General features: G+C 53.6%; 1 protein-coding gene across 4 annotated transcripts in view; it reads left to right on the forward strand.

Moving 5' to 3' along the window:
• Nucleotides 1-25,089, forward strand: part of TRAPPC10 (trafficking protein particle complex subunit 10) — an 87,264-nt gene that overhangs the window by 29,756 nt on the left and 32,419 nt on the right. For all 4 annotated transcript variants that reach the window (XM_047099089.1, XM_047099090.1, XM_047099092.1 and 1 more), the window contains exons 4-7: nt 4,325-4,521; nt 8,686-8,881; nt 10,492-10,603; nt 13,139-13,386. In XM_047099089.1, coding sequence (XP_046955045.1) covers nt 4,325-4,521; nt 8,686-8,881; nt 10,492-10,603; nt 13,139-13,386 — 753 coding nt within the window. The remainder of the gene's footprint in view (nt 1-4,324; nt 4,522-8,685; nt 8,882-10,491; nt 10,604-13,138; nt 13,387-25,089) is intronic.

Consider the following 25,089-nt stretch of genomic DNA (forward strand, 5'->3'; position numbering starts at 1 on the left):
CCTAGTAGGGAGCCCGTGTTTTGCGGTTGTTTTGCATTAGTTTTATTATCTATTAAGGAAAGTTTTCTGGAGCAAGTTAGTCATAATTGGAATTTTAGGATGAAGAGAGAAACTCCCACGTTGTTGTAGCAGTCACTTTCCGGTTCGTGGTGCAGACCCTGGGCATCCCCTCCTTCCACCTGCCTGCTGGTCCCTGCTGTCCCTGCCGTCCTCCAGGCTGGTTGTTACTGGTTTTGCCTTATTCCCTTTCATTGTAGAGATGAGTCTCTCTTTGAGTTACCACTTCTAGTGCCTGCCCCCCTTTCTGGCGCACAGGGGAGAGTCCTTCCAGTTTCTGCAGATCTGAGCGAGTCTTTATGTTTGCAGAATATTTTACTGGATGTACAATTCTGCTCTGACAGCCCGCTGTGTTTTGATTTACATTGTGACCCATGAGGAGTCTTTGCTACTTTCACATAAACTTTTTTTTTTTTTTTCCCTTCTGCAGTTTAAGATTTTTTTTTTCTCTTCATGGGTGTTAAACCTTGTGTGGTATGCCCTGGTGTGCTTTTCTTCATGTTTCTTGTGCGTGGATTTTTTTTAGGTTTTGTGGGTCTGTAATTTTAATTTAAATTTGGAACATTTCTGGTCGTTACTTTAGTTACTTGTTCTGTTCCTGCCTCTCCTCTCCTCTGGGGACCCCAGTCACTCACATATTGGCCCCTGGAAGCCCTACTGCTCAGGGACACCGTGCTGATGGCTTTGCAGTGTTTCTCTTTGTCTCATTTGGATGGTTTCTGCTTCTGTGTGTTCAAGTTAACTAATTGTTCGGTCTGTGGTATCTAATCTGCTCGTAACCCCCCACTCAGGGTATTTTGCAGTTCAGACGCCGTGGTTTTCAGCTCTAGAAGATCCTTAGGGGTCTTTGCCTTTTTCAACAATTATCTTCCATGTTAAGCGGAGGCTTAACATCAGCTTTTTCTTTGCTTTCTTGAACACACTGGATATGGTCGCCGTAGGGATTCTCATGGTTTTGTCTGCCAATTCTCTTATGTGTGTCATTGCCACATCCATTCTGTTGGTTGATGTTTCTACTTGTCATGGATCATATATTCTTACTTCTTTGCCTGCTTGGCAATTTTTTATGGGATTCCAGACATCGTGAGTCTTTTATTTTTGGAATTCTAGACGTTTTCTTCAGCTTTGCGTAATTAAGTTACTTCAGATCCTTTTAGCTATTGCTTTCATGATTTGGGGGTCTGAAACAGTGGTCAGCCTAAGACTAATTCCTCCTTCCTTTCTCAGTTCTCCTCCCAATGCCCTGTGGATTCGGAGGTTTCCAGCGTGGTCTGTGGGAGTAGGCCCTGATCCCAGGCCCTGTGGGTGTTGGGTCCCGTCTGGATGGGTCTCTCCTGGCTTTGGGTAGTTTGTACACTCCTCTGCTGGTCAGCCCCTCTGAGCGCTCTCTCCAGGGGCCCCCTGACCTCTGACCTGTGACATCACGGCCTTTGCGTCCGGGGCCCTGTGTTTGCGCCGCGCGGGGCGCCCGGGAGCTCCGAGCACTCGGCTGGCCCGCTGCACGGCTCGCCTCCCGTGTCTCCCTCTCTGTGTTTTGGTTGTTTCCGGTGGTTGGGTCGGTCTGCCCCCTGCCACTTCACCGTGTTTGGAGGCAGCTGTCCTGCTTATCGGTTGAGGTCCGTCTGCACCCGTTGACTTCGAATTGGGGGGTGTAATCTGTTACTGTTAGTATCACTTTGAGTGCTCACATTGTCCCAGGTTTGGCTTCTGTGACCTTTTGACAAGTCCCTGTTCTCGGAGCTCTCCCTAATACAAGATGTGCCAAGGTCAGCTCGTCCTTTCCCTGCCTGAGCCCCGGGGTCAGCCGCTTCTCCAGGGAGCGCTGGTTCCTTCTAGTGGGAAATGGTATTTAGAGACCAAGCCCTGGACTGGACGTGCCCTTTGCTCCGGAGCACGTATGTGTGCACAGGCGTGTCCGCCCCCACACACGTGTACACACACACGTTCCGATTGCAGTCCTGGTGCCTTTCCTTTCCACGTTTGCGACTTCCTTCTCCGAGCAGCCAGGCGCTCCTTGTCGTGCATATGTCTGCTTACTCGAATAATCGCTGTCACTGAGCATTCTCTCACTGCTGTCCTGCTCCTCTCCCCCCACAGGTGCCCTCTCCCTGCCCTGGGGCTGACGCTCCCCACAGGACCACTTCCCTCCTCACCTCAGCTGACCCACGACACCCAGATGAGGTCACCCCAACAGGGAGGCCCTCTTTGCTGTCCAGGCCTCTGACACCTCAGCCAGCCCCCAAGCCTTCATCGTCTCTCTTGGGGTGTCACATCTTGCACTCTGATACCCTTCTTGCCCTGCATGGCTCTGGTTCCCCGGGCAGGGCCACCCTGCACCCTCCCTGCCAGTGGCTTCTTCCTGTATTGGCTTTGCTTTCTGGAGACACCCTTCACCTCATTGGCTCAGCCTGGGCTCTTCTGAACGGTCACTGGGTCTTTTTAGTAATGTGCGGGGTTTGCTCACTATTGGAAGCTATGGCCCGGATCATCCACTGCTCACCTCCCCCGGAACTTCGGGGGACTCCGCCCTGCCTGTGTTGCTCTGCGAGGTCTCTGTCCCAAGCACAGTGTCCCGAGAGGGGATGCTGATGTCCCCTCAGGGGATGTGGCAGCCCCTCCCTGGTTTGTAGACCTGGGAGCCAGGGCTGGACTGGGCAGAGGGTGCCCGGTCCCAGCCCCGTGGCGGCGGCCTATTTCAAAGCGGTCGGGGTGTCTGTGGCCTTTGGTTTCACTCTGCAGGTGTGATGCACTTAGGCCCCTGGCCTGGCAGAGCACCAGCAGCGTGGAGTGGGAGCATCCAGTCCGGGAGCTGCCCTTCCGTGGAGGCCGCGGCGTGGGAACGCCTTCCAGGGCACGTGGAGTCTCAGAAAACCGGTCTTTGCGGGATGGCTTTCCTGTTGATTTTTCAGCAAAAGATCTTTCCAGATTGTATTTGTATGTAATGTAAACTGAGGATACGGAGGTCTTCAAAATCAGACTAAAAATTATAAGTACTGACTTCTGGAACTTTTCACTTACTGATTAAACCAAAGGAGGGGCTGGGTGCAGAATTTGAGGTTTCTTGTTCATGGATCGTTCCCTTTAGCATATTCAAGAGAGACTAAAAAATCCAGAGAAAGTACGGGCAGGATAACAAAGAATCTTTCTATTAAAAAAGGGGAAAATCTATGTATTTATAAATAGCTAAAAATTACAGTTTGTCCGATTTGGAAGTGAAGCATGTTGGTTTTAGATTTTTCACTCTGAATTTGCCAAGTGGATTTATGGAGCATAAGGGCAATTATAGACCATTGCCGATAGCAAGTAAACTTTCTCTGTCTCCGCCTGTCTGTGGACGGGCTGAGGCCGGCCCGTGGGCTTTCTGTGCAGGCCGGCGTGTGCATCTCTGAGTCTGGCGGTGTTGACTTTTTAGGAGCAGGATGGCTCCCCTGTTGGTCCTCGTGAATTGGAATGGCTTTCAGGAAGCCCTAGGTTGTCCTTTTCCCCTGGGTTTGCATCTGAGGCTGCCTCACCCCCATGTGGCCTGCAAGTGGCATTGGCTTTCGAGGGGTTCTGGGCGCCGGCAGAGGGCTGAGGGGCTGCGGGGCTGCGGAGGAGGCGCCTGGAGGGGCCCGGGCATCCGGCTCCCTAAGGGGTGCGGCCTCCGGCCTGCCGGTCCCGAGCCGGGTGGTGGTGGGGGGCGCTTAGCCCCACTGACACGGCACTTGCCAGGATGGGACTAACCACGTAGTTGGTGGGCACGGGGCCTTTGGCATAGCAGACCCGAGTTTTGTTTTTTTTTTTAATTTTTTTTTCTTTAATGTTTATTTTTGAGACAGAGCATGAGCAGGGGAGGGGCAGAGAGAGAGGGAGACACAGAAGCTGAAGCAGGCTCCAGGCTCCGAGCCGTCAGCACAGAGCCCGACGCGGGGCTCGAACTCACGAACCGTGAGATCACGACCTGAGCCGAAGTCGGACGCTTAACCGACTGAGCCACCCAGGCGCCCCAGACCTGAGTCTTAAAGTCCCAACTTACCCAGTGGACTGTGTTGCCTTGGGCAGCTTCCTAGGCTCTCTCTCGGTCTCTTCCTCTGTGACACTGGAACCATCTTCCCTCAGCGTCCCTGGGCCTGCCCAGAGCACCCACAGGCGCCAGGCTCTGCGTGGAGGGCCCCACGCGAAGCTATAAAGCGTGGTGGCCAATGTAGTCTCTGTTAGTACACACGTGTTGCTGTTAAATTAAAGGGCGTTGATTAACTTTCCTTCACAGTGACTTATTTATTTTTAGGATACTGAAGTGTATAAAGCTACGGTAAAAGACGACCTCACCAAGTGGCAGAATGTTCTGAAAGCTCATAGCTCTGTGGACTGGCTCATAGTGGTAGTTGAAAATGATGCCAAGAAAAAAAACAAAACCAACATCCTTCCCCGAACTTCTATTGTGGACAAAATAAGAAATGATTTTTGTAATAAACAGAGTGACAGGTAAGTGGATCTTTAATTTTACCTCGTTGGCAGACCCCTGGGTGATAGAGGTGGCTGGTTTCTGCGTAGGGGTACTTCCTCAGCGAGTGCGCGGGGCGCCTGACACGTCAGCACGTGGGGGTGCTGCACACCGGGTCCCCCCCGCTCATGGAGCTCCCGGCCTGCTGGGTGAAACACGGGCAGCTGTAACCCCCGGCGTGCTGCCCGGTGACCGCGGCGGGAGAGACCGCACAGCGGCTTCCCTTTGAGGATCCGTGGCGCGTGTTGGTGTGGCCAGGGCTTGGGGACACCTTGTGTCCTTGTGTACGGGAGGGTCCCTTAAGCCTGTGGTGCGTGTGTTTACCTTCACACCTGTTCAGAGTTCCTAAGAACCAAAATTCTGAAATGCCGACTGTATCTTTAGAAGCTTCAAAAGCGAACCACGAAACCGCAGTGGCCGCTGTGTCGCGTGGACTTCCTTTCCCCGTGCTCGGCTCTGTCTGGCCCTGTTCTGGCTGCTGGGGGTCACTTCCCTCTCGGCGGTGCCACGGCCCCGCCGGGCAGGCTGGCGGACTTCCTGGTGCCTGCTCGATGGTGTGGTCTCGCGGACAGGCGGGCCGGGCGTTGCTTTGCGCCCGCGTCCCCACACCTGTGGTCGCCCCGGTGGCAGGTGCTCAGAGTGGAGCAGGGGGCCGGGCTACGGAGCGAGGGGAGGAGCCCGGGCGGAAACCCCGGGCCCGTGGCCGGAGTACCGACCGACACTGCCACGCGCTCTTAGAATTCCGTGACCGCGTCCAGTGTCAGGGCCCCCCCGGTGGATCGACGGTTCTTCAGGAGAAGGAGCCTCTGTGGGCGTCCTTTTTATGTTCCACACAGTTGTGGGCGCTGAGTGATGTTCAGACTTGTTTTGCTTATAGTTTGAGATAAACGTTAGATTGTCGAGCTCACGGTTTCTCTTAGAGAAATTTTGTGCCATCTGGACTTGGGGGATTTTTTCCTACGGTCTGTCATTCCTGAGTTAGTTGTCCCAAAGGAATCGGCTTAGCATGTCAGCAAGACCCCAGAACTGAGGATCCTTTCCCTGTGTGGTTCGGCTGTGCGGGCTCACTTGCTCTGGAAAGGGGAGCCGGCTGCCGGGAGGCTGGCAGGGAGCCCAGCTCTGGGCCCCGTCGGGGGGAGGGACGGGAAGCAGGGTGTGGGGCAGCGGAGCCGAGGGGCTCACCGGCGGCCAGGCCACACGGCCTTCCGGTCATGTTTCTTTGGGATTTTATTAAGAACAGAAATTGGTAGTAATGGGGCAGATTGGTCTAAGCCTGTGAGATGTTCGAATTCTATAATTTTTTCAAAGTGCCCATTGACTCCTTTTAAGGCTATGGTGTAATTTTATCTAATCGCTTAAAGTACGTTCCTGCTGAGCCCACTGAAACCTAACTTGTCTTCAGTGACTAATTCTTTGTACATAAAATTCAACTTCCTGAGATTTTCAGCATTTCTCAGTATATAAACATGTCTTCTAACGTTTTGATTTTCATTAATTTGCAAGCTACCTTCAACAAATCTGTTCTTTATTATTTTTTCAGTGAAGAGCTGGGTCCATACCTTCGAATTTGGAAATATCTGTATTGACAGTTGTTGTATTAGCCTGTTTGATTTCTGGCCTTTGGAAACATTGGCCCACCTGGCCCTGCGGTGGCTTTCTGTTTTCTTTAACTTTAATCTTGTACGCAATTTCTGATTATAAACACTGCACGTTCATTGTAGGATTATTAGAAGAAGGTAATGAGCAAAACGAAAATTGATCTTAACTCTTGGTGTTTCAACCTTTTCCTCTCTACGCACGCTTAGACACGGGTAGTGTGTGTGTGTGTGTGTGTGTGTGTGTGTGTGTGTGTGTGTGTGTGCGCGTGCACGTGATACACCACGCATTACATTTTGTGTTTGCTTTTTCCGCCTAATGCGTTGTAAAAATGTTCCCGTGAACAATAAATGTATTTCTCCACCATTATCGTCAGTGAGCACGTAACACTCCATAGCAGAGATGGTACTGGAAGTTGTTCACCCAGTCCTCTACTGGACAGACGCGTTAACGCCTGTTATAAACAGCACTGTAAACATCTTTTGAGCTCGGGTGTTGTGTACGTCCTTAGTTATTTCCTTAGGATAAATCCCTAAAATGAAAATTGCTTGGCCAAACGATTTGTGCATTTTTCAGGCTTTTGGTAAGTATTTCAGGCGTTTGGTAAAGGGTCAGAGGGCTGCCCCGTTAGCTGTGTTCGCAGCGGCCCCGGTGACTGGTGGAGGCCCGGGCCTCCGGCTCCCTGGCGCCCTGGGCACCGGCCGCCAGCACACGCCGAGGAGCCCTTCTCCACGCTGGCGCCCGCCGGTCTGGTGAGCTGTTCTGGGCTGTCTCTCTTGAGTTAACGGCCTGGGCTTAACGCGAACTTCTGAAGCGCAGTTCTTTTTTGTTAGAAAAAGAAAATCTAGAAACTGTGCAAGTTGAAAGCACAATAAGAGAGAGAACGTAATGAACGTTTTGTCTGGTTGGTAAGCACCGGCTCACGGAAGACGAGGACCATCCGGGCGGTCGGCGTTTGCCGGCAGTTTCCTTCCCCATCCGCCCTGTGGCTTTAGGGGACAGTCCTGTGTCCGGTCAGGGGTACGTGTCGATGATGACCCAGGCTGGAGGATGCCTTGAGGATACGTGGCCGAACCGATAGACTCTCGCAGCTCATGCAGGGCATAAAACACGTCAGTCCTTCGGGGCTGTAGGAACGAGCTGGCGGGACGCCTTGTCTTTCGTGGTAACAGGCCCGTGGGGTGGAGTGACTGGAATGACCAGCTACTGATTCTTAAATTTTCTTCCTGGTACTGGTGGCTCACCTGGTGGATCATCTAGGCCGTGGGCTTCGCGTTTTGGTCCGCTGGTTTGTGATGCCAGAGGTTCAGCCCTTCCTCCAAAGGCTGTGATGGCACACGGAGACTTAGAATCGGTCCGTTTTGCTACTTGCTAGTAAATAAGACAACACATTCACCAAGGAGAAATATTGAAGCCCACAGCATCAGTATTTTAAAATCATTTCTGAGTTCATGTTTATTCATCTTCTTTCTAAATTTTTATCATAAAAGATAAAGAAATCTATGTTTTCCAGCCTGTTAGATGAACATACTGCCTTTTCCAAATCCATCGGAAACTTGTAATTTTGTGCCTTTGGTATTTCCGTGCCACAGATAGTCTTTTTAAAACAAAAAAAATTTTTTAATGTTTGTTTCTGATAGAGGCAGAGCACGAGTGGGGGAGGAGCAGAGAGCGAGGGAGACAGAGAATCTGAAGCAGCCTCCAGGCTCCGAGCTGTCAGCACAGAGCCCGACACGGGTCTCAGAGCCACAAACCATGAGATCACGATCTGAACCGAAGTTGGATGCTTAACCGACTGAGTCCCCCCACTGGGTGCCCCAGATAGTCTTTTTGTAGGGAAATTGTATCATACCTACATGTTAAGCCATATTCTTTGAGCTTTTATTTACTGATTACTTCTAAACCCTGCTCTTGAGGAGCTCGCGGCCTAGGGCCCAGGGGGAGAGACGGAGCTATGGAGAGGGAGTGTATGCTGCGCGACACTCACTGCCGGGGTAGTGGGGTCACAGGGCAGCGGGGGAGAGGTTCCGGGAGGACGTGCGTCGGCCGAGCCGGATTTGGAAGGGTGAACGGGAATGTGCTGGATGAAAAGAGAGTAGAGCTCGAGACGTTGGGTGGGCTTGGCTAGGAATAGTGAGAAGGGCTGGGCAGCCGGCCCGGGTCAGGCCGCAACGACCCTCCTGTGCCATGTCAGTAACTCTGAGTGCTGTCCTGTCAGGTACGGGGGACCAGCGACGTTTGTGAAGTGGGCAGTGCGAGTGAGGCTTGGGAGCTGATTGTGTGGGGATCGCCTTACCTTCCAGGGGGCCCTGGAGGCCGGATCTGAGACGACTCATCATACACCCCCGCCCGCTGCCGCGGTTCTGCAGCACTCGCTGCTCCTGTGGTGCTAAACTAGTTCACGATGAAACCTTCTCCTAATCTGGCTTCTCAGAGTCTGCCTGGTGGTTGCCAGTGGTTAACGAAGGAAGGAAGTAGGGGCGGAAGCAGTTGGGCTGCGTGCTGTGCTCGGTGAGTGTTTTCCAGACCGTCCGTTCGTGTCTCTGCAGGTGTGTCGTGCTCTCCGACCCCTTGAAGGACTCTTCTCGAACTCAGGAATCCTGGAATGCCTTCCTGACCAAACTCAGGACCTCACTTCTTATGTCTTTTACCAAAAACTTGGGCAAGTTTGAGGACGACATGAGGACGTTGAGGGAGAAGAGGACGGAGCCAGGCTGGAGCTTCTGTGACTATTTCATGGTCCAGGTATGGGACTAAGTATAGAACTAGACGCTTCCGTCTTCTCTTCCTTTATAAATAAGGCAGGCTTTTTGTGGTCGCTCGTATCGGCATAGTTTTTAAAACCAAGAGACGAGGTAGTAGCTAACAGATGTTTCCGTCTCTGGGCTCATGAAGCAGATCAGAGGTGGTCTCCTGGGTCATTCTGCCGTCAGCTCTCCTGCTCAGCATCTAGCCGTTTTCGAGAGGGCCTTGTCCCTCAGAGTGATTTTGGTTTTGTTAGTATCTCGGGCCTTCTGGGGTATCCGCCATGGAAGTGTCTCAGGCAGAGGGGCCCTCGTTGTGGTGTTGATCCTGAGGACAAGATGTCTACTGCCTGCATGGCACTGATTACATTAGGGCTCCCCGGGGACATTTATTTCCTCTGTAGCTTTGATTTATTATTATTATTATTTTTTTAATGTTTATTTATTTTTGACAGACAGAGCATGAGCGGGGGAGGGGCAGGGAGAGAGGGAGACACAGAATCCGAAGCAGGCTCCAGGCTCTGAGCTGTGAGCACAGAGCCTGACGCGGGCTCAAACTCATAAACCGTGAGACCATGACCTGAGCCGAAGTCGGACGCTCAACCGACTGAGCCGCCCAGGCGCCCCTGTAGTTTTGACTTATAATCTGGGGTTCTGATAAAGGCTAGTTTCCAGTGGACCTTTCTAACACTGCAAAGAGTGACAGGAACGTGGCCCTTAGGTTTCCTTATTCTTGTTCACCATGTTGAGACAAAAAAAATTTTCATATTTAAATTGCACTTGTGTGTTAATTACTGAAGAAATAATGCACTTTGAACAAATAAAAGAGCAATTCTGATTAGAAATTTTGACGTTTATCTCTGACTCTATTGCTTATGTCTTAGTGGTATGTGGGTGATCGGGCGCGCATGAGGGAATCATGTGTGTTCATGTTCACGGGATGAGTGACCTGTTACCGACCTTTCCGATGGCCTTGTCACTTCGCCTTTCAAGTGTATCTACACTTAATTTCTAAGAGTTATAAACCCGGAGGGGGAGAATCTAGGTGGACCCAGTGGTGTCGGATTGGACTCTGAGATACCATTGTGAACCCACGGTGGGATGGATGGATGGATGGATGGATGGATGGATGGATGGACGGACGGACAGGTGGATGGATAGATCAGGAATATAGATCCGTGTGTGTGAGGATCGTACGTACGCTTGTATTTCCTCGCCCCGTCCTCTGACAGGGCCTGGAGAAAAGATGACTTCCCGGTAGCAGTAAACCCACTTAGTGCTAATAAGGTCTTAGATTCTGAATTCCGTTCTGAAAAAGTGCCAGGGCTTCTGGGAGAAGTGGTTGATTCTCGGGCCGGTGTAGTCCTGCAGGGGCCTCGTGCTTTCAGCTTGGAGCCTGACTTGGGACTCGGACCCACGGCCATGAGATCTTGACCTGAGCTGAAAACAAGAGTCGGCGGCTCCACCGACTGACCCCCTGGGCGCGCCCTGCCTGAGCGTCACTCTTAGTGCCGCAGGCTTTTCTCCGTTGTAATCTTTACTGGCTACACATTGTTTCAAAAAGTCGACTGACATGTTTGCTTTTTGAAAAACTTTTGTTTGGATCACCAGGAGGAACTGGCCTTTGTATTTGAGATGCTGCAGCAATTCGAAGATGCCCTCGTACAGTATGATGAACTGGACGCCCTGTTTTCTCAGTACGTCGTCAACTTTGGTGCTGGGGGTGAGTAGTGAACTTGTGGAAGCAAACTCGTGTCTCAGCGTAGTTTTCCTCACTTTTAAGTAGTCTGCAGGCTGCCATTATTTAACCATGATTTGTTCCCCCAATAATTAAATCACCGTTTGTTGCTTTATGCAAATTACATAGGATGCATTTTTGTGGTTCTAATAGGAAGTGAGACGAGAATTGAGAATTGGTCGTTTTCATTGTTAGAAGAATCTTAAATAAAAGCATTTAAGAAGAAGGTATTTTTGTTAGGTATAAAGAGTCATTTCTACAACTTACAGCTGCCTAGGTATGCTTCCGATGCTGTGCCTCCTTGCTAGCCTAAGGGTGGGCCTCCTGTACCGTGTTGACAAGTTGTCTTTGTAATATTTGGGTGCTCGTTGCAGAGTTTTAAACGACACCACTGTAATGAGTGTTCACCGCTCTTTTAAAATTTTAAAGTCTTGAATTATTTTGAAAGTACAAAATTAGCACAGCGAGACCATGTACAGAGAAAAAGGTTGATCGTTCTCACTGTTTTTTGGTTGATAACTTGCTTTGCTGGAAATGGCATCATATCGTGTGGACGTTTGTCCGTAGCTTGTCGTGCTTAGTAACAGCCCTCTGTGGGCATCGTCCCAAGTTAGCACATGAAGTTTTGAGCTGTTACTATCACTAGCTGCATCATGCCGTGCAGTGTTTATCTGACCGTCCCTCGGTGTGGGACATCTGGGTTGTCCCCAGTCCCGCTGCCACAAACAGTGTGGTGCCAGACATCTTTGTCGGGTGTCCCGAGAGAACCCTGATACGGTGTGTGACGAAAGGAGTGATTTCAGGGAACCGCGGTGTCTGCTAGAAAACCTGTAGGACGATGAGGTACCGGGACAGCCCGCTGAAGCCCCGGGCACTGGCTTTCTTCTAGAAACGATGAATGCCACCCATTGGTTCTCTCTCAAACCCAAGTTTGGGAGGTTCAGGTTTGGATCTCTTACTTTGCTGGAACACAAATGTAAGCATAGCCAGAGCAAAATATTTACTAATTAAATTTAAAAATTTTGAGAAGAGGTAAAATTACATTTTATGTATCCATATCGTACACGTTTAAATATCTTACATATCTCTTTCAGCATATTTCACATAAAATCTTTGCCCTCTTAGTTTTAAAATAAATCTGGGACCAATTAAAATCCAAAAGTAAGCCTGGACCAAGTTGTGCAGCTCAATGATAAGACTGTTCATTTTTGTTCATTGATTTAGTGGATGCTTATTGAGAGCTGTGTATGTACCAGGTGCTGTTCTGAATGTAATAGGGAACAAAACAAAACCCCTTCCTTCATGGGGTTGACGAAGGGGAAGCATAAATAACTTACGGTGGGAAAATAAATAGCTTGAAGTCAGACAGTGTGATAATGAGAATAAATAACTTGATGTCAGGCAGTGTAATGGGCGCGGGCCATAGGAGGGGTTGTGGGTGAAGGGGCAGAGTGTGACGCTAAGTGCTGGGTGATCTCGGACAGTGTGGTCCTGGAGGCCGTCTGAGGAGGCGGCACCGGCACAGAGGCCCGAGTGGAATGTGAGAGGCAGCCAGGGGAACGCTAGGCAGGGGGCCGGCCGAGGGGCCTGCTGGTGGAGGCGCCCAGGGGGGTGGGGGGGCACCTCCCTGAGTGTGCACTTGGACAGCTCTGTATAAATCCCGGTCAGTGAAGGATGCTATTGTAAGTCGGCACTCGAGATGTTTACTAACGTCAGCGTGCCAACACGGAGTCATACCCGGTGGGGACATAGCATGAAATGGTATAACCGCTCTCTTTTGGAGTGAGTGAATAGATTCAATTTTTGCCATATGGATTGAATGACTAGTTATCTTGGGCTCTTATGCTTACTTTAAGACCGTGTTTGAGTCTGGGGCTGTCCGTGAGAATTGGGGAGCCTCGTTGGAAGGTTTTGACAGGCAAGAATTTTTACCTTCTGCCCCCCACTACTACTCCTTCTTTGTGCCTCCTGTCCTTCCTCTAGGAGCGTGATTTAGGTAGCTGACACGGTTGAGTTAGAGACAGGCGTGAGGCTTAAGGATGGGTGAAAATGGGTGAGGGAGACGGAACAGACGGCACGGTCACGTGAACGGGCTGCTCTCGGCGCCCGGGCAGAGGGGAGCCGGCACAGCGTGCCCCAGCCCAGGCCTCGAGCCTTCTCCCGGAGCTGGCCGAGTGCAGAGCCTGGGCCTCCCTGACCCCGAGCCCGGCAGTCTCCCGTTGCCTCCCGACCTGCTCGTGACCCCCTGGGTGCGGGACGCCGGTGTGCCTCGTGGCCCGGGCGCGCTGCCTTGTGCCTGTCATCAGTTGCCGAGTACCGGGCGGGCCGCGGGCCGTCACTACCCGGTCCGCACGTCTCTAGACTGGTTCCGTGCCCACGCTGAGGGGGCGGACCGGTGGTGAGGGGGCGACCGGTTGTTCAGCTGCCCGTCGGTACCCGGGGTCCCGCAGCCCCGAGCGAGAACCTCGGTGAGGTGAAGTAATGTGTCGTCAGCGCCTTTCATGATGTGTGTCTGTTTAGATGGTGCCAACTGGCTGACTTTTTTCTGCCAGCCGGTGAAGAGCTGGAACGGACTGATCCTCCGAAAGCCCATAGACATGGAGAAGCGGGAGTTGATACAGAGGCAGGAGGCCACCCTGTTGGACCTGCGCAGTTACCTGTTCTCTCGCCAGTGCACCTTGCTCCTCTTCCTGCAGAGGCCGTGGGAGGTGGCCCAGCGCGCCCTGGAGCTGCTGCACGGCTGCGTGCAGGAGCTGAAGCTCCTGGAAGTGAGTCCCCCGTTCCCCGTTTCCCCGCTGCCTCATTGTTCAAACACAGGACTCCGAGCCCCAACACCAGGCATCGAACCGTTGGTGCCTGACGGAAGAGTTTTCTTTTTTTCTGAACGTTCTTATTTTTAGCGTACCGTTTGTTCCCCTTTACGTGAATTAACCGTTCAAAAGTGTCATTTCCGCTCTCAACGCGGTGGAGTTCGTGTGGCCCGAAGCAAGGTGTTTCTTCATATAAGTTTTTCAGGTGCCTTTGGCTTATTCTGGGGGTCAGGGCCGGGGGGCGGAGGGGGCGGGCTGGTCTTCCCCGAGAAGGAGAGCTCACCTGGCGGACACGCAGTGTTAGGTTTTGTAGGTGGACCTCCGTCTTACTGCAGGACCGTCTTTTGTCTTGCACGTGAACACACGGGTAGCACCGTGAGGGACGCACACCGGCTGTGCCACGTGCGTCAGCAGCACGGAGTCTTGGCCAGGTACGTCGTGAATGCGTGTGCGCATGTGTGGGTGAGTGGGGGAGACCAGGCAGTGAGGCTTGACGCCGTGCGTCGCTAGTGAGGCGTTTGCCTTGAAGGATAGCCTCCCTCCAGGCCTGCTGCGCTCGCCCACGGCCCACGGACCCAGACACGATGCAGTGAAGTAAAGGGAACTTTATTGACGATCTCGTGGGGGGTGGGGGGGTGTCCTCACCTTTTTTCTTTACCCGGAAAAACGCACACATGCACATATAGAATCTTGCACACAATTTCGGAGGATTCGTAGACACCCCCACCCCACCCCACCCCGTTCCCCGGTTAAGAACTAAGTGAGTGTTCGAACTGCATCTTACAAATGAGGAAAGTGGGCCTGGAAAAGGTTAGACTTGCCCAGTAACACAACCAGTCTCAGCATCCGACCCTCCACGCCAGACTCGCGTTCTTTCTGTCACACCCCTGCCAGCGTGTCGAGGGCCGCAGTTATAAGAGGTCCTGGCGCCTAATGCCAGTACTGCGTGAGCCGAACCATGGCGGAGTGTCTTTCGTTACACGGTGACTTGGATCCTGTGTATCCTAGAATGCCAAGTAATGGCCTTAACGCTTAGTTTGAATAATCTTAATTTAAACGATTTTTTTTTTTACCCAGATGAAATTATTTTAGTTGATTTCTAAAGGAGAAATGCGTAGCCTAGCTGAGCCACAAACTCAGGAATGTAAGAATTTGTATCAAATTGTTTTTCTTGCCTAGATACCTAATCGAGCAAATGAGGGAAATAGCATTTTCCACCTTGAAATGATACTCTTTTGGCTTCGTCAAACCACATAGACTTGGGTGATCTGCTTTGGCCTCTCCGATCTGACCGTACAGACCAGGGGGCCGTGAGGTAACCGTTCATTAATTGGACAGGGCTGTCTGTGTCCGTGTGCGTAGATACATCACCTGATTCCGAGACTTTGTCACCTTTAGCGGACGGGGGGTGGGGGGGAAGCAGGGTGTGTGGGAGAGGCCACGCAGTTCACACTCAGTACCTTCAAAGCGATGACCCCAGGAGGGTTATTAGGAAGCACTGTCTACGGCACAGGGCACGGGTGGGAAACCGCGGAGGGTGGTGCAGCCAGTCTCTAGTGCTGGTCCCCCTCCTGTCACAAACCGAAGGATTTAAAAATCTGTCCGAGAGGCTTTCTCTCGCCTTAGGAAATTGACTGGTCCCGGCACGGCAGCCAGTCTGGGGGGAGAGGAGACACTGGGAGAGTGGTGAGGGCTGCTGGCCCTGCAGGGAGGGAGCCGGGCCCCTGCGGCCCCGTCCTTACACCTTCTGGAAGCTGGAGGGCGGGGGAGCCTGCGGAAGCGTTAAGTACAGGTCCCCGGATCTGGAAGGCCTGCCCGGGAACACCAGCACAGGGTAGGCATGGGGGGACCATTTCCTCAGATGCCGGCTCCCAGGTGTCCTGGTCCCACCACGGATCCCTTCTTGTCCCGACGCACCAGACGGGGCCAGTGGGCTACACGGGGACGTGCATGGTGGCCCGCTCTTCCGTGGCCCTGCCGCCCCCCCAGCTCGTCTCCCGAGCGCTGTGATACTTCTGGCCGTGGCAGGAGTACGCGGAAATGGGGCACCCTTCCGGCTGGAAAGAGGCACGTGAGCAGCAGGTGGCATGGGCTCTGTTCGGAGCCGCTCCTGGCTCGGGGTCGGCAAGTCAGCCGGAAGCGATAGGATTCTGCAGGCTCTCGTCCTCCCCGTGCAGGTGCCCCGAGGGCTTGGCACACGCTTGGTGTCGTGTTGTGCTCTTCACATCCCTTGTGGTAATGTTTCCGCTCCCTACTTTCCTGAGTAAAGTGGTCATCGTCATCGACCGTTCCTCCGGGGGAGGCCGCCCCCCGCTTTCAATCACGTCGATTGCACTTGGCACCTCTCTGGTTCTGCCGTGTCCTGCTTGCTCTGCGTGGACCAGAGCTGGATTCGGGGTGGGGACACACACCCCACTGTCCGCTTTCCCTTTCTCCATGCTAGCGACCCACCTTCTCGTTCCCTCTTCTCCGCGTGCCGGGCCATCCCTCGGCGTCCCCGCCGCACGAGGGCCATGGACAGTAGCTGGGCCCTGGAAGCGTGGCCTGCCGGTTAAACCGCGCGGGGCCCAGAGCTGCCGACCTCCTTTGTCGACTCCGCTCGTCCCACGGCTGAGCCTGCGCAGTCCTCACGCAGCACCTGCTCTCACGTGTGGTCAGCCGTCCGCTTGTAGCTGTCCAGTGGGAGCTTCCCTTTGTCCCCTGTCCTGTCCCGGCAATTTGGCCGTAATCTCGTCATCAGGTGTCCTTGTGAGGGTCGGCTTTGGGGAAGACAGTCTAGCATAGGCTGGGGGGGGGGCTCTGGAGCCAGGCTGTCTGTGCTTGGACCCCACCTACCCCTCCCCGCCGGAGACCTTGACTCACCCCTCAGAGCTCCCCTTTTCCATCTGTGAGACGGAGGCAGACCCGTAGCTGCCATTCGGGTCGTGAGGACTCAAGAGGTGATGCGCATCCAGGGAGTAGAGCCGCAGCGCCTGCGTGTGTCAGCCCTTCGGACACAACTTGTCATCTCAGCCTCTCTCTGTAGGTTGGTTTTGGGTGAGGGAGAGCACTGTTAGGTCCTGAGTAACAGTTTTTCCGTTGGCAGTTACCTAGAAAAGTTTACTCTTAGGGTTTCTTTTAAGTTTTTGTAGAAACTTTCAAAATCCCAAAGACCCCAAATTATTTACGTTTTCTGTACATTTAATTCTACTCTAAAAAATAGACTCAGTTCCCGGTGTCTGGGATAGCTTTTTGGCGGGGTGTTTCTCGCATCCGTGTCAGGGGCCAGCGCGGAGCTGTGGCTCTGACCCCAGCCGAGGGGGCTTGCGATGGTGCCGTGTGCGGACGGAGGGGCCGGCGACCCGGCCAGCTTGCAGGCTGGGCCCGTGCGTGGCTCTTTTGGGGTTAGGCCGCTTTTGTGGAGTCTGTTAGGCCTAAGCGTTACAGCCTGTTTGTGCATTTCCGATTACGACATTTCTTTAGCAGAAGACGCTAGTATGTTTGCCTTTGTGATTTGTAAAACATGTCCTCGTAACAACCGCCTGGTTGATTTTAGCCCTTGATGTAAAGTATCTCCTTTGAGAGTCGGAGGCCGTGCGGTGGCCAGGTGCCGTGGGAGCAAGCCCCCACCTCTGTCATGGGACCTGGCGTCCCACATCACGGGTGCCGGTGAAGAGCCTGGGCCAGCTCTCGTTCAAAATGTGTACAGCTGGGGATTGGGCCCGCCCTGTGAGCTCTGAGGGATCGAGAGGGAGCACCCCTAAAGTATGCCAGTGCTGCGCGAGTTCAGATGACGCTTCACAGCGTTTCTCTTTTTTTTGTACAACATTCAAAAAGATTTTCTCTCCGTTTACCAAAAGTTGAATATATTCTCTACATAAATTTGGAAGGTAAAGATAAACATACAGAAGAAAACGTCACCGCGTGTCCTGACGGCAGGAGGTTTCCTTTCCGGTCTACGGCCTTGCTGTCTACAGAGGAATGGAGTTGTTTAATCAGTCCTGTTTTGAACATTTGAATTGCTCAGGATTATTTGCAATTTGTGTCAGTGTGTATTCTCATCCATTTGTCTTTACGTGATGTATTCTTGCAAGTAGACTCGCCCTTTCAAGGACACGTGTTTTTAAAGCTTTTAGTGTGCATTGTAGAACTGCCTTCCAGAAAGATCCTCCCATTTTTCAGTTAACAGAGCAGTTCCTATTTCCCTGCATTTTTGGTAAGAAAAAAAGTAATAATGTGCAGATATTTTAGTGTTTACCAAATTATAAGTGAGAATATAAGGAAGATATTTTCTAGAAGGCCGTTATACATTTGTTACAATGACTGCCCAAATGACTTTTTAAAAAACGTGTCCTCCATGGGGCGCCTGGATGGCTCAGTCGGTGAAGCGTCTGATTTTGGCTCAAGTCGGGATCTCAGGGTACATGGGTTCGAGCCCTACGCAGGGCTCCATGCTGACTGCTCAGAGCCTGAAGCCTGCTTCGGATTCTGTGCCTTCCTCTCTCTCTGCCCTCCCCTGCTCACGCTTTTTCTCTCTGTCTCTCTCTTTCTTTCAAAAAATAAATGTTAAAAGAAAAGTTATGCATTAAAAAATAATAATAAAGTAAATAAAAACGTGTCCCCCTCAGTACCGATTTGTCTTTTGTTGGGTTCGGTTCTGATTACGTTCACAGGGTAGGCCAGGAAGGCTCGGGATCCCAGAAGAGTGACCCGGTCTAGAGACTGGCCGGAGCCATGCACAAGAGGCCAGTCGTGGCCAGTCTGCCGGTTTGTGAGCGGGGGCCACGTGTGCTAGAAGCTTCCACATTAAACTGGATGGAACAGAAAAGGCGTGCCTTCCAGGCTGGCCCCTAGGATTGGCACCCGAGGTTCGGGCTCAGCAGAGGGCAGAAGCAGAGGTGGGGCTGAGGGGTGTAGCTCCGGGTCGTAGAGTGTGTGCTGCTCCAGGCGCTCCGCGGGGCCCCTCCGTGGACAGGTGGAGTTGTCGCGTGACCGTGAGCCACGTGGACCTGAGCTGGCCGAGCAGCAGAAGCGGACGGGAGGACAGGTAAATGCCAGAGGTGTTGCCGAGGAAGAACCAGTGAGGGTTGGTGGCTCTCGGGAAAAGAGAAGAGGGGCTGCCAAGAGTCCTTCGGGAATCAGTCGATGGCTGCAGGGCACGGGGGTAAACACGGGGTGGGGGGTAGGGCGCGCAGATGAGGAAGAACTCGGGGGGCCCGCGCCCGAGGGCACTGAGCCAGCCAGGTGAGCAGAGCATCAGAGATCCGTGTCGCCAGGCGGTCGGGGCGGGAGGAGTGTCAAGGCCGCAGAGGCCGCAGCCCTGCACGGCTGCTTCAGTTCAGTTCGGCAAACCCAACTGGCGCCTGCTGTGTGCTAGGGAAGATTTCTAGAGGTGGCCTTGTACGAGCTGGGTTGAAAAAGACTCTTCCATTCAGCAGGCACTCCTTGGGCACCCGGGCTGTGCCGGGCAAGCGTTGTTCTGGGTGCTGCATTTTCAGCAGAGAGCAAGGTAGACCAAACCCCATCCCTGGGAGCCTGCTTTCAATAGAAGGAGTAGACCGAGTGAGAATTTGCCAGGCGGATGTGGCCTGTGGCGGCAGATACGAGCACGTGTGAGGCAGAGAAAGTTTTACTGAAGGAACTCGAAAGGAGCTCAGTCTTGCTGGAACCTAAGGGACGAGGCAGGCCTTGTCGGGAAGGCTGCAGAGGTACTAGAAGCTGGGTTTTGAGGAGATTATGGAAGTATTTGTATGTCATCCTGAAGCCTGGGCTTTGTTCCATAGTCCGGTAAGAAGTCGCTGCAGAGCCATGGAAGGTGAGGGACCTGGTGGGCCAGAGGGCAGAGGGAGGCCAGCGATTAGATGGAGCGGGGAGGAGAGCCAGGCACTGAGGGCGTAATCCGGTGGGGAGGACAGGGTTCGGAACTAGGGCACTTGGGGCACATTTAAAAAAAAATTTTTTTTGAGTTTATTTTGAGAGAGAGAGCGAGCGAGCACATGAGCGGGGAAGGGGCAGAGAGAGAGAGAATCTCAAGCAGGCTCCGTGCTCTTAGCGCAGAGCCCAACACGGGGCTCCAACCCACAAACCGTGAGATCATGACCTGAGCCGAAATCAAGAATCGTTTAACTGAGCCACCCAGGTGATCCCTTCGGGACACATTTTATTTGTTTATTTATGTTTATTTTTGAGAGAGAGAGAGAGAGAGAGAGACTGTGTGAGTGGAGGAGGGGCAGAGAGAGAGGGAGACACAGAATCCGAAGCAGGCTCCAGGCTCTGAGCTGTCAGTGTGGAGCCCTGCGTGGGGCTCAACTCAAGAACCGTGAGATCACGATCTGAGCCGAAGCCAGATGCTTAACCGACCGAGCCACCCAGGCGCCCCTGGGGTATATTTTAAGTAAATGGATTCAAGAAAAATTATTCTGTGTGTCTACTAAATACATGTGGAGATAAATCTTGATCTCCTACCGCACACAAGTAATCCCAGGTGGAGTTTTGGTCTAAGCACGAAAGGTGAAACAAGGGAGCTTCTGGAAGATAGCATGGGAGAACGTCTCCATGGCCTGGAGGCCGGCAGGTATTTCTTACCCAGGACTGCAGAAGAGTGACGGGCCGGACTGCACGGAGATCACAACTTCTCTTCTACGTGCGTGTGAACGCCCAGCATCGAGCGAGTGAAGAGGCCGCGGAGTTGAACCCCATGGGTTATGCGGTCAGGACCGGCTCTGGCCCGGATGCAGAGCCCCTGCAAATCAGTGAAAAAAGACTGACAGATCAGTAGAAAAATAGGCCGAAGAAGATACCCAAATGGCCGAAAAGCATACGGGGAGGTACTTCATCTCCTTCATCACAGTGAAAGCAGACTGGTGGCAGAGAGGTGCCCACACGTGGCCGGGTGGGACCCGGCGCCTCCCTGGGGAGAGCTGTGCTGTGCGGCAGTGCCTGCCAGGGCGAAACACACACGCACCCCGGGACCCAGCCGGCCGCCCCCGGCGTCTACGGACACACGGACGGGCGTGCCCCAGGAGATGAGCGCAGAAATGCTCGTGGCAGCAGGATTTGGAATTGCCGGAAATGAAGTCACCCAGATGTCCGTCACGCACAAGGGACACAGTCGTGGTCTGTTTGGGCAGTGGACTAGCAGACAGCAGCGGAAACAGATGGGCTTGGACACGGGAGCAAAACAAGTCACACGCGGAGGAATATGTACGTTTTAAGTCCGTGTGTACAACGTTCAAATTAAGCAAAGGCAGTCTGTTGTGAAGCGTCTAACCAGGGATGGGTTTGCAAAGGGGATGGCAACCGGCGGGGCTGGCGGGGGGCCGGTGGTGGGGGACACTGCACGTGTGATTCTCCAGCAGGGGGTGGGCACGCTGGGGTGCTTAGGATGCTATGTTTTTAGTGTTTGGTCTTAGAAAAAATGTAAGTTTAACAAGAATAAAAAGAATGCCTTTAACTTGAGGCTTAGAAAATGGTAAAACAGCTCTTGGGTTAGTAATAACAGCGGTACAAGGAAAGGGGGGGCTTTAGGAAACTAAAGAAGAAACACAGGTATCCCCGATTTTCCCACGTTTGCTTTACAAAGGGCTTGTCTCGGTACCTGTTCTCACCGACCAGGAGAAGTCTCGGAGAGGCTTCCCGCTTTTAGGGAAGAAAACGCGAGAAGCATCCAGTCTGTTCTGCAGGGGCTGTAGCCGAGGCGGCGTGCACCTGCGCGGCCCCGGGACCTGCACGCAGTTCCGCAGCCTCCAGCCGCCGCAGCTCTGAGCCGTGTCCCTGAGCGCCGGGCTTGATCGCGACCGATTTTGTGCATGTTAGCGAAACGGGTCCCGGGGAGCAGAAGAGCCTAAGAGGTGGTTTTGGGGTCTGGAAACGCTCGAAAACTTTTCCACGTAAATTAGGGGTAACTGCGTGTTCGCTTTATGCCGTTTAGGATTTGCCGAAGGCTTCATGGGAACGCTGTGCCTGCGGATAGTGGGTGACACCTGTATTAAGAAATCAGTTTTAAAAGTCTGTCGTTGGGGCGCCTGGGTGGCGCAGTCGGTTAAGCGTCCGACTTCAGCCAGGTCACGATCTCGCGGTCCGTGACTTCGAGCCCCGCGTCGGGCTCTGGGCTGATGGCTCAGAGCCTGGAGCCTGTTTCCGATTCTGTGTCTCCCTCTCTCTCTGACCCTCCCCTGTTCATGCTCTGTCTCTCTCTGTCCCAAAAATAAATAAAAACGTGGGAAAAAAAATTAAAAAAAAAAAAATTAAAGTCTGTCGTTTACAAACGAGGTTCTCCAGAAGGCCCAGAAGTCTGTGGACAGGTGGTCAGCATCCTTCTTGTTCCATCCTTGTCAAGAGCTGCTGAGCCCACCGCCCGGTTCCAAGTGACACGAAGAGCTGTGGCAGGCTCGCCTTCAACAGAGGAGAGGCTCATCTTTGCTGGGTTTGGGCGGCATGGGGTTGGGGGGCTGTGGGTTTCGGGGGGCTGTCGCCACCTGGGTGAGTCCTGTGGCACACTCGAGTGTTTGTTGACGCACGTGTGTCCCACAGGGGCCGCCACACCCAGACCGGCCTGCAGAGGCGAGCGGGGTTGTTTGAGTGGGTTTAGAACTGGGTCTCGTGGAGACTTGTTGCCTTGGCTGTAAACAAGCCCTCTTTCCCAGAGTTCGTGGGACTTTGGAACAATTTTCAAGCTGTACCACAGTGGACGGAAAGAACGTTTAGAAAAGACTGACGACACCAGACAAAAATCGGAACTCGCACGTGCTGATACAAGTGTGAATGTGTCCAGCTGCTTTGGAAAACTTTTTGTCACTGTCTGCTCAAGCTGCAACCCGCGCCTGTCCGTGGACTCAGCAATCCCAGATTCCTAGGTACATGCCAAGAAAAATGAGTCCCGCCGAAAGACAGTAGGAGCTTGTGAACTGGCAGGAGGGTCTGACCTTGGCTGACGTCCTGGCTTGGGTTCCCTGGAAACGGATGGAGCTGGTGCAGTTGTGTTCCAGACAGCCTGGCTTAGGACCGGGTCACCAGTCGCCTGGACTGGGAGATGACAGACGTCTGATGGGGAGCCCGTGTTCTCAGCCCCCCTTGATGGCGGTTCTCAGCCCCCCTTGATGCCGCACCCGTGCAGCTGTTGCCAGAGACCGTGGCTCCCGTGGGCCGTGAGGCATCCCGAGAGACCCAGTGTTGATCTCTCCTCCTTGCCCTGATGCCGCGGGGATCCCTGCAGGAGAGGGGCACCTGATGCTGCCCGCCTTCTCCTCCCGTGTGGATTTGTTCCGGGGGCTGGGGGTCTCCCGAGTCTGAGAAGGCTGCTCCCCTAGAGAGGCGGGCAGCACTACCAAGAGTTTTGCCCGTAGTAGCCAAACCCCGGAAACCACCCAGAGGCCTGTGGCCAGGGGGATGGACGCATACGTTGTGGCGGATCCGTAGGAAGGCGTACGGCCCAGCGGTAGGAACAGGCCTCTGACAAGCCTGGCAAGGTGGGATTGCACCGTTCCGTCCGTTCCACGTGATTCCGCTCATGGGAAGGGCAGCAATCAGGCAGAAGTCACCGGTGGCGACAGAGGACGGAAAGGGGTTCCTCTTGGGGTGGGTGTTGACCGGGAAGAGGGCCTCGAGGGGACCTTCTAAGGTAACGCAAGTGGTCAGTTCTCGATTTGAGTGCTGCTTATATTTGTACAACTTCACGGAGCTCTAAACTTAGGATTTGTATCCTTCACACATCTCCCCGTATGTGTTTGTAACTTAGTTTTTTAAAGCAATGAGGAAAGTATGGCTACGATTATACTTTAAGCGAAGTTTGTTTCACGAGTGTTTCTGGAAGTCTTAGATGAGCCACTTCTGAAGTCCTGGCTGCCGGAGCCCAGCTCTGTCAGGCCCGGAGATGTGTTGAGAAGCATGCAGAGGGTCGCTGGTCCCTTTGGGGTGTTTAGTTGGGATTTGCTTGGGAGCCAAGATGGACGGACACACGTAAGTAGCAGGGCGAGAGGCCGGTGCACCTCGAAGCCCGAGATCAGGGGGTGCTGTGAGGTGCCGCGGGCCGTGCCGATTAACGCGCACGTGTCCCCCAGGAGGAGCTTCCACGGAAGAGGGCGTGTGCCGGGAAGTGCCAGGAGCTGCGGTCACCTCTGCGAAGGGAGCCAGTGAGAGCGCTGAGGTTGCCGAGCGGACCTGCGGGAGCCAGGGGAGGGGCCGGCTGGGGGGCACCCGTTCCGGTCCCGGAACAAGCGCCAGGTCTGGGTAGTAGAGCGCCTCCCCTTGGTTCCTGTGCGGCACCTGCCGGCTGGGTCGCTCTGCTGGCTCTGGCCTCCGCCGCGGCGCAAGTCGAAGCTCCAGCAGCGGCCGGTGGCTGCCACGAGTGCTGCTCTGTTTACCCCCAGAAAAGCTGCCGCTCACTGACTCTGATGCTTTCTCTTACACACTGCTTTCCAGAGGGCGGTGCTTGCTCCTTGCAGAAAAGAAAGATGCCAGGAACATACCTATTCCACGGTCTTTCCGTGAACTAAAACCTTCATATCGCGGCGTGTGCCTCTTTAGGGTCTGCACGTGCACACGGGTGCCCTCTGGGTGCCTCACTCTCAGGTTCTTGGCCACTTTCGCTCCTCCCAGCAAGTGCTCCGATCCCGGAAACCTGCCAGCCCACACCTGGCCCTTCTCAGTGTCCATTGCCCCATGTCCCCTCCTAGTGCTCCCCCTGCTCCCCTGCAGCCCTTCTCGGTGCTCCCCTGCCCACGTGTTCTCTCTCAGAGCTCCCCCCTGCACCTCTCACTGTGGTCCCTGCCGTGGTCCCCCCAAGTGCTCCTCCCTGCAGCCCCTCCCGGTGCTCCCCGTATGGCCCCTCCTGGTGGTCCCCCCACACGGCCCTGTCAGTGCCCTCTTTAGCAGCCCCTCTGAGTGCTCCCCGCCATGGTCCCTTCAGGTGCTCCCCTCCCAAGGCTCTCCCTGTGCTCTTCCCTGCGGCAGCTGCCTGCTGTGACGACTGCGGTTTCCCTTTCCCTCTCTGGGTTCGTCCGAATCAGAAGCACTGTGCGCAGCCTTGAGACGTGCGCTTTATTCTCGCGGGCAAGTAACCAGTGTGTGCCCGAGGAGAGGTGGCGTTCAGCAGAAGTTTCCACAGAACGGCTGCCTGTGGTCGCAGGGTCTTGGAAGGTGACAGTACCCAGGACGTGTGGCACCTAGTTCGCAGGAGGGCCCGCCGAGCTGAGTCAGCTGACTGAGAGCCCACCCCGGTTTGACTGGGGAGGGAGGGACGTGCCCCGTCAGGCTCCCGGGCTGTCTCCTGCTGACAGTTCTTCTGCGCGTCCCTGCGTGTGGTCCGTTGTCTCTGCCAGGTTTTCTCCTCAAACATCTAAATGGTTCATCTCATTTTGCAGAGACGGGGCAGTTTGGCTTTTACAGGACCATGAAACGGCACCCTGGTTCCTTCTAGTTGGTTCCAGGTCCTTTTATTTGTGCTCGGGGTGTGTTGAAGGAGGCTTTTTGTCAGCGTTAGCAGCTTCCCTCGTCACCTGGTGTAGAATTACCTCTGACGTTCCCATTTTTGAATAGTTCATATTAACATATCTCAGCAAACTGGGATACCAGATGTAAGATCCCTCATGACATTAGTGCCACCAAGAAAACGGTCGGTCCTGTCAACTTTATGTGTTAAGATGCCATTGATGGGAGACACATTCCTATTTCAGAGGTGCTTAA

The sequence above is a fragment of the Lynx rufus genome, unplaced genomic scaffold, assembly GCF_022079265.1.
Source record: "Lynx rufus isolate CCGP_SWC_20201006 ecotype Redwood Valley unplaced genomic scaffold, mLynRuf1.p SCAF_5, whole genome shotgun sequence".
NCBI classification, from domain to species: Eukaryota; Metazoa; Chordata; class Mammalia; order Carnivora; family Felidae; genus Lynx; species Lynx rufus.